Below are 8,129 nucleotides of genomic sequence, written 5' to 3' on the forward strand. Positions count from 1 at the left end.
CTAGGGTAGGCTTTAATCACTTCCCCTTATTAGCACAGTTGTCTTATATTTTTAAGTCATCTAGGAACTCTAATAATATTAAATTTGAACTTTACTAGCTTTTTAATAAATATTTCAACTTCTTTGTCAAATCTGCTTAGGCTAAGATCTACTGTGGGAGAGTGAATAATAACTTCCTTCATAAGAACAAATCTCTCTTTGGATCAAATCTAAAGGTCAAAGATTGGAGAACCAAATTAAAACCATCTTATTATTTTAGAAAAGGACACTTTTGGCACCCTCTCCAACTTAGATTTGATCAATATCTAGTATCTTTCTAACAAGTTGATTGTCCTCAATAGACAATTCTATCTAAAATGATAGTCTAGATCCAAAGCCCAATATATTATTAGAGAGAGACAAAAATACTAAATAATTTCAATGACTATGCACCATCAAAAAACTAAAAAATGAACTCACTATCCTAGTATTCAAATTCCCTAAATAGCCAGGACACTACTTCTCTCCTTCTGTCATTCTCTAACTAGTGTTCAAACTTTTAGCAGATTCCTAATTTAACTTCCAATGCTAACTAAAATCATTGCTCAGCACTCCCTACTCTTTCCAACATGGATCATTCCACCCTTACCCAACCATTTTTCCTATCAAAAATTAGGTTAGATCTTTTGTAAATGGTTTGCTCTGGACTCCATGGCCAGAATATAAAATTTTACAAAGCTTTCTAGGATGACTTAAAGATGGATCTATTGTCATCCTTCACCCAATTTTACTCTCATTTCTCTATTCCAGATAGTTAAGGTCATACTCTTATAGTCTTCACTTATAAATCTCCAAATACAACCTATATCAAAGACTTTATGTTATAATACTTAATATCATTTATAAAATTCTTACTAAAATCTTTTTAATTTGTATTAATAGTTATCTTCAACAACTTAAAGGTTAAAAATTCAAGCTAGCACAAGAGTCTTCATTCTAAGGTGAAAAACTTATCCTCATAAACTCTATAATTAGTTCTCTCTCAACTCATATACTACTTAGTTCTTGGATTTCAAACAAGTTTGAACACTAAATTTTTAAAATTTTCTTGAGATTTTTTTTAGAATGATAGACACAGACATAACAATATATACTTGATTAGTTGGGTTAACATTACTCTTTCAAATGACTCAGGATTTGAGAATTAGAAATTTTATAATGATAAAAAATATCTCTCCTGTGTTTAAATTTATCTTTAATCTGATTATTAACATTAACGATGGTTTTAGGAAACTCATTAGTAATGGTCAATCCACTAAAAGTAAGGAAGTTCCCACAAATGGCCCCTATAAATAATGGTCCAAATTTATGGTAGGAATCGATTTCCTACCATAAATTACATTTTCAGCAAACTACACTATCAATAAGATTATTATTTTATTTGTTATTTGCATCTAAATTCTTCCACTCATATTCTCTCTCAACATCTCATCAACTTTTAATTCTAATTCTTCCTAAGTTGGCTTCAAGGGGAATAGATCGAAGAAGGTGCATCAATAGATAAACCATCCCATGATGACAAGCTTCTTTCTTATGGAACAATCAAAACGAGGCAAAGTATCACAACCAGCCCTTCCTCTCTCTTAAGGTCATGTTGGCTGTCAGTGACTCTTACTCGGTCACCCAGGAATCCTAAGAGCAACGTTGACAGCTCTAATGTTAGCCTGGAGGAACAAGAGGTAAGTTTTGGCTTCTATGTAGACTGGCTCAGTGACTATTAATCTACCAGCAAACATATATATAGGTTTTCTCATCAGAAACTCTTCTGATCAACCCTTATTGTTGAGTCGATAGCCTTATTGGAGGCCTTACGAGCTGCTGCAGACTCTCTCTTCAACTATCAGCTGTGTGGATTAACTCTAATTCAATTCAAGTTATTAATTTTGTTCACTGTCTTCAACAATCATTCCCTGATTTTTCTGATGTCTTTATTATGATATATTATTTCTAGTTGATAGAATTCAGATCGTCATAGTTAGTCACATCCTTAGATCTTCTAACATTGAATGGTAGATCCCATGATTCCTAATTTTTTTTTATGCTGCCGATGATCAGCAGCGAGCTCAGAAATTTGCTACTATTTCTTGAAGTAATGCAGTTGTTTCCTTCAAAAACAAAAAACAAAAAACAGTGGAAGAAACCTGTCTACTTCTTTGATTATGCTGCTGATGGATGAAGCTTTGCCATGGATCAAAAATTCATGGACTAGAGTGATAATTAATCTTATTAAAGGGAGTTCTCACTTTAAAAAGATATTTTATTTTGAATGATCATTAAATTTTTTTTTAAAGATAAGTGCTTAAGACGGATTAAAGACTGTGATAAACTATCAAGATCTTTATCAATTAAATTAGTTGACACCATAGTATGTAATTTTAAATGATATCGTTCGGTACGGGTGGTATGTACCGGTCCGACGATATACTGGTATGCGGACCGCTAATGTGCTACTGTGCTATAGTGTTAGCCCTATAACAGTGCTACAGTAAAAGAGAAAGAAATATTAAAAAATAGACGTATTGGTATGCTCTGGTGTACCGCTCGGTACACGGTACCGTATCATATCGAGCCAACCTCGAAACATCGGTACGGTACGGTATTATTGTATAAATTGATTAACACATTCAATAATCTTGAAGTTTTATTTTCAAAGCATCATTTTTTTTCATAAATCAAGAATAAAATCATGAATTGAGTAAATTTTGTTTATTTTTTTTAATAAAAATATTTTAACATATCTATCCTTAAATTAAGTGTATTTGGTATCGTAAATTTTGATATAACACATATATTCCTTAAAAATTAACATTCCTATTAACTATTAGTTATGGCTATGAATAACAATGAATATTGTAGTAGAAGAGTATTTAAATTATTATTTATAATTTTTTTAAATCTTTCATCCTTTATCTCTTATCTTACCATTAACATTTTCCTAACTGTCTCAATATTCTCATCATAAAATATAAATATCTTAATTTAATAATTAAAATATTATAATTTTATTAGATTTTGAATAAAAAATATTTGTTAACGAGATGATATTTTAGGTATTTAAAAAAAATCAGGGGCTTTCCTAGAAAATCACCCTTTTAAATTATCAAAAATAATTTTTATTTCGAGTGATCTTCCAATTTTGTCTCTACCTTTGATCATCGATCAGTCGTCATTCTTTTTATTTTTTTTTTTCTTTTTTGAATTTTAAAAAAAACAAGGAAAGTTAATACGAGTCTAAAAAAAAATCTTCTTAATCCTTGCCCGGACCCACATGTGTGGGACCCATGGGACCACGTCACCCTGGCTAATATTTTTGAGCCGATTCGGCCATTCTATGCATGGTCATAAACGTCGGGCTTCGTTTTCCCACGTGCTTCGCACGAGCTAGTCCGAAGGGCTTCGAGACCTTCCGATCGTAAGCTCACGTTAATCGACGGTCTAGATAAGGATAGATAATTTCGATTAAAAGCGCAATTGGAGCGGATCCCTTCCCGTTTCCTTGACGTCTCTTCTCGTTCTCTCCATCCCCAATCTATTATATCGCGTCTTCCCCTTTCATCGATTCAATTGCAACGATCGTGAAGGAGGAGGAGGAATAGATTAGAGAGAGAGAGAGAGATGGAGGAGGTGAGGCTGTGGCGGGACAAGCGGGAGAGGGAGATGTACGACAACTTCGCCGACCTCTACGCCATCGTCAAGACCACGGACAAGCTGGAGAAGGCGTACGTCCGAGACCTCGTCTCCTCCGCCGAGTACGAGGCGGAGTGCCTCAAACTAATCGCCCAGTTTCGCACCCTCCATTCCGCCCTCCACGGCGCCGTCCCCTCCCTCGATCGCTTCGCCGAGGTCTACCGCCTCGACGCCCCTGCTGCCCTCAACCGCCTCCTTGTTTCCGGCGTCCCCGCAACCGTCGAGCACCGCGCCGCTGCATCCTCTTCCTCGTCCGCCTCTGCCGCCGCCGTTGCCGAATGCGTGCAGAACTTCATCACCGCCATGGACTCCGTCAAGCTCAACATGGTGGCCGTCGACCAGGTGCACCCCCTCCTCTCCGACCTATCCACGTCCCTAGCCAAGCTTGGGACCGGTCTCCTCCCCCCGGACTTTGAGGGCCGCGTCAAGGTTCGTGATTGGCTCTCTCGCCTCGCTAAGATGGGCGCCGCCGACGAGCTCACCGAGCAGCAGGCCCGCCAGTTCCACTTCGACCTCGAGTCCTCTTACAACGCCTTCATGGCCGCTCTCCCCAACGCCGACTCTTGATTCTCCCTCCGTATATCCTCTTCTCTTCAGGTTCATCATCATCATTGAGTGTTCTCACCATACATGCGATTCTTTCATGCAACGCTATAATTTCTTGACTTTTGGGAACCTGCTTGAGCTTTTCTTGTCTGCAATATCAGAGTACTTTTGAAGCTTTGGCACACACGAAATGGTTCATAATCCAAAAGATCAGTATGTTCTTCATTGTTTTTCCTTAGACTTCTCCCTTACCGTGCATTTCTTTAGGTGATTTTTCATGCTTTATGGATGCAGTTATGATTTGAAAGCCTCATCCCTTGTCCTGTAAATTTACTGTAATTGTAAAAGGGTATGACAACTCTGGCTTATCATGTACATACTTTCAGGTTATTTTAATAATGGAGTGGTTTCTACTTAAGAAAAACTAGTCTTTTTTGTTTATTTAACTTTTTTTTGTGTTGTATTTTCATAAAATTGCTTAATTGGAATTAAAAAAGAATAAATTCCAGTGCTTGTCAACTAAAATTAAATAGTTATTTATTCATTTTCTGTTGCATAGGACTTGGTTTCCTCATGCAAAATTTATAATTTTTCTGAACAACCTTGAGCCATCGTGTAAGCAAATGTCATATGTAATGGCACTGGCTGACATCTACCGGTGAAAGATCATAGCTAACTAAACAAGCTTAATTTTTTCACTACTTGTGTCGTAGTCACAAAGTCGCTGCTTATCCTAGTTCAATCCATGGAGCTATGAGAAGATTGAGGTACACGAAGCCCTAGATAAAGAGCAGATCGCTTGAATATTTTATGTGGTCAATTATTTTAAGAAGCTTGGTAGATAATCTTGAATTGTGATCTATTGGCGGACAATTTGTGTGGTCAATCATTTTTGTTATTAACTTGTGTGTAACAGTCAACTTAAAGATATGGTTTAGACTTTAGAGAATGACATGTGCTCGAACTAAATGCAAAGATAAATGAGTTTCTTTGCTTTTCCTTCTATAAGCCTTCAACATTATGCTGCTTTTGCTTTACTCCTATTATAATAGGAGCAGCCCTTGCCTTTTCTTTCAGCCATTCCAGACTCTAGGCATCCATCATATGTATGGCTGATTTAATTTCATTGCCTCTCAGGATATCATGAGTGACAAACTAAAGGATTTATATGGTTGAACAATAATTCTATGTGAGATTTCTATTTGAGAGTCGAGACTGTTTTTGGATTTCCATGAAGATGCTTGATCCTCCTATTTGAGTCTATGCATAGATCTAAGGGAAGATGCTTGTGATCTAAATACATTTTGAACAAGGTATATGCAAGTGCTTAATCATATACTCGAACTAAGACGATAACACTTATTCATGGAGGTAACGCTATTACTTTTGTGGAGATAAACCTTCATCATAGGCTTAGAACAATCCAGAATATGATTTATGTTTATCCAGTCCCTTCTGGTCATGGATGTCCAATTTTTAACAGGACATGCAATGATTACCAGATTATAGTATCACATATTTTTCCTTCATTATTCGACTGGCAATTGCTGGAAGTGGATGTGTTTAGAGGACACAAAAAAGTTAATCAAGTTAGAATTTATTACTGTTTGAAGCATCTAGTAGTTGGAAATCATGTTGTGTATATCTTGAGCAGCCACTAAGGGCAATGGTAATATGGAAGTCTGACAGGTTGCAGCATTTATCATGCAATTCTATGGGAAGTTTTTGGAGGCAGGTCTCCCTTGAGAATTACGTGGAGGTGGATCACAGCAGTCATTTGGCAACTAGTCTTTTTTTAAATATAAAGAAGATTTAGATGACTGTTCAACTTTTCCTTGTAGGAACTTAGAGGAGGATGCAAGCATACGTTTGATACTAAATCATAACTTCTCTTCCAATCCTTTGAGTTTATGGTATTTTTTAATTTGTTTTACATGTTGATGAGGTGGACCAACACAAACAGATTTTGACTTGGGTATATACTGATGAGTAACCCTAGCAGTATTATTTTCTAATAGCAGCTTTTGTTTGAGACATGATTAACGAAGGACTGCAGTTGAGTTACATCCGTTCAAAATTTTGAGTTTCTTTTTTCCTTTTCTTTTCTTTTGGTTCAAAGTGAGAAGTGTGCTAAAACTGTAGTTACTTGCAACGTAGAGCATTCTGAGTTGCAATATGAGTGCTATCTTGCAGTTGTCATGCATAACTTAGCATGATTTGTGCAATGTGGGTTAGGGTTTGTTGGTTCATTATTTTGGGTCATGGCATATTGAATTACTTAGGTAATTAACTAGTATATAGTTGGGTTGATAAGAATTTTGGGAGGACACAAAGCTATAACTTATTGACTTTTTGCGATTTGGTACTTCTGCTGTTTTGGGTTTTTCTTGGAAGGATGCTAGAATAAACTTTATTCTTGAAGAATTTTGGAGTCAGAATCCTTATGGATATTTGTTTTGTTTTTTTTCTCTAAAACTGAATGACATTATGAGGCTGGATTCTTAATTTTAAACTTGTGGATGATGTACCATAATTGACTCAGGATTGTGAAGTATCACCATTCTGAAGGGTGGAGGAACCCCGATAACTGTCGGTAAAACAAGCTGCAATATGTTCATGTGTAACTGATCAAGTAAGGGTTGTGCAAACCATTCAGCATCATGATGGTCACCGTGACTGTGAGGTAGCTGATTAATAAAGAGGGACCTTCTCGAAAGTTTTATCAGATGAAAAAACAGGAACTTTTGTGTGGCTCCTTAAGTTTCATAAAATCAAGTACAGGAACTTCCACACGAGATGAATTTGTATAAAGATCGATTCATGGCTACTTTGTAGAAAATGGCTTTTCCTTGGTAGCTTGGGCTTCTAGCAGAAAGATACTTGTCATCTCGCGGTCGAGATGTCCATCACTATGAAAATTTATATATATATTTTTTGTATTAGGCAATGCTTTGTGAATTTATGCAGTAGTTATAGCCAAAATACTTGATGGAGGTTCATTTGTTTGATTTGAAATTTTGGTAGTGTATGAGATGATAATATTGTTTCATGAATCTGTGTGACAAGCTATTCCTGCTGAAATCTCAAACAGATTAGAAGACTATCCACTATTTTATATGCTTGGAAAAAATGAAAGAAAGAAAGAATAAATCTTTGAAACATGGTTTGAGCCTCAGTACATTGTTTGCTGAACAGAACCATCATGGTACTTTGGTGGCCTCTAAGCAGTGCCTGTGTTCCTTTGAGACGTTTCATCACCTTATTACATCTCTTCATTCGTAACTGCCAGAACTTGTATTTGTTTATATATATATATATATATGTATATATACATATATATATATGTATATATACATATATATATATGTATATATACATATATATATGTATATATACATATATATATGTATATATACATATATATATGTATATATACATATATATATGTATATATACATATATATATGTATATATACATATATATATGTATATATATATATAAACATATATATATATATATGTTTATATATATATATATAAACATATATATATATATATATGTTTATATATATATATAAACATATATATATATAAACATATATATATATATATATAAACAGATTATTATCACTAATTATACTTGGGTTTCACTGTTCATGAATTGACAACCAAATAAAATCAAAATAAAACATAATTGTATTGGAATATTAAAGCATTAAAATTGGCTGACAAAACCGCAATGTCAAAACATTGGACAAGGAAAATAGATTCCAATGCTTCGATCACTAGTGGTAAGATTGCAGAAATAATACATTTTGCAGTTACAACACATTGGCTAAAAAGTGTTTTACCTTGGA

The 8,129-nt window shown here is 35.0% G+C and overlaps 1 protein-coding gene across 2 annotated transcripts; it reads left to right on the plus strand.

Moving 5' to 3' along the window:
* The first annotated feature begins 3,593 nt into the window (after positions 1 to 3,593).
* LOC135651975 (vacuolar protein sorting-associated protein 28 homolog 1-like) lies at positions 3,594 to 7,214 on the plus strand. Of its 2 annotated transcripts, none has more exons than XM_065172672.1 (2): positions 3,594 to 4,323; positions 6,815 to 7,214. In XM_065172672.1, exon 1 carries the CDS (start codon positions 3,655 to 3,657, stop codon positions 4,291 to 4,293), a length of 639 nt encoding a protein of 212 aa, XP_065028744.1. In that variant the 5' UTR covers positions 3,594 to 3,654; the 3' UTR covers positions 4,294 to 4,323; positions 6,815 to 7,214. The 2 variants fall into 2 exon arrangements, with proteins under 2 accessions (XP_065028744.1, XP_065028745.1); XM_065172673.1 differs by having other exon boundaries at positions 3,594 to 4,303.
* The last annotated feature ends 915 nt before the right edge of the window (positions 7,215 to 8,129 follow it).

Source organism: Musa acuminata, chromosome BXJ3-10, assembly GCF_036884655.1.
Source record: "Musa acuminata AAA Group cultivar baxijiao chromosome BXJ3-10, Cavendish_Baxijiao_AAA, whole genome shotgun sequence".
Taxonomy (NCBI): Eukaryota; Viridiplantae; Streptophyta; class Magnoliopsida; order Zingiberales; family Musaceae; genus Musa; species Musa acuminata.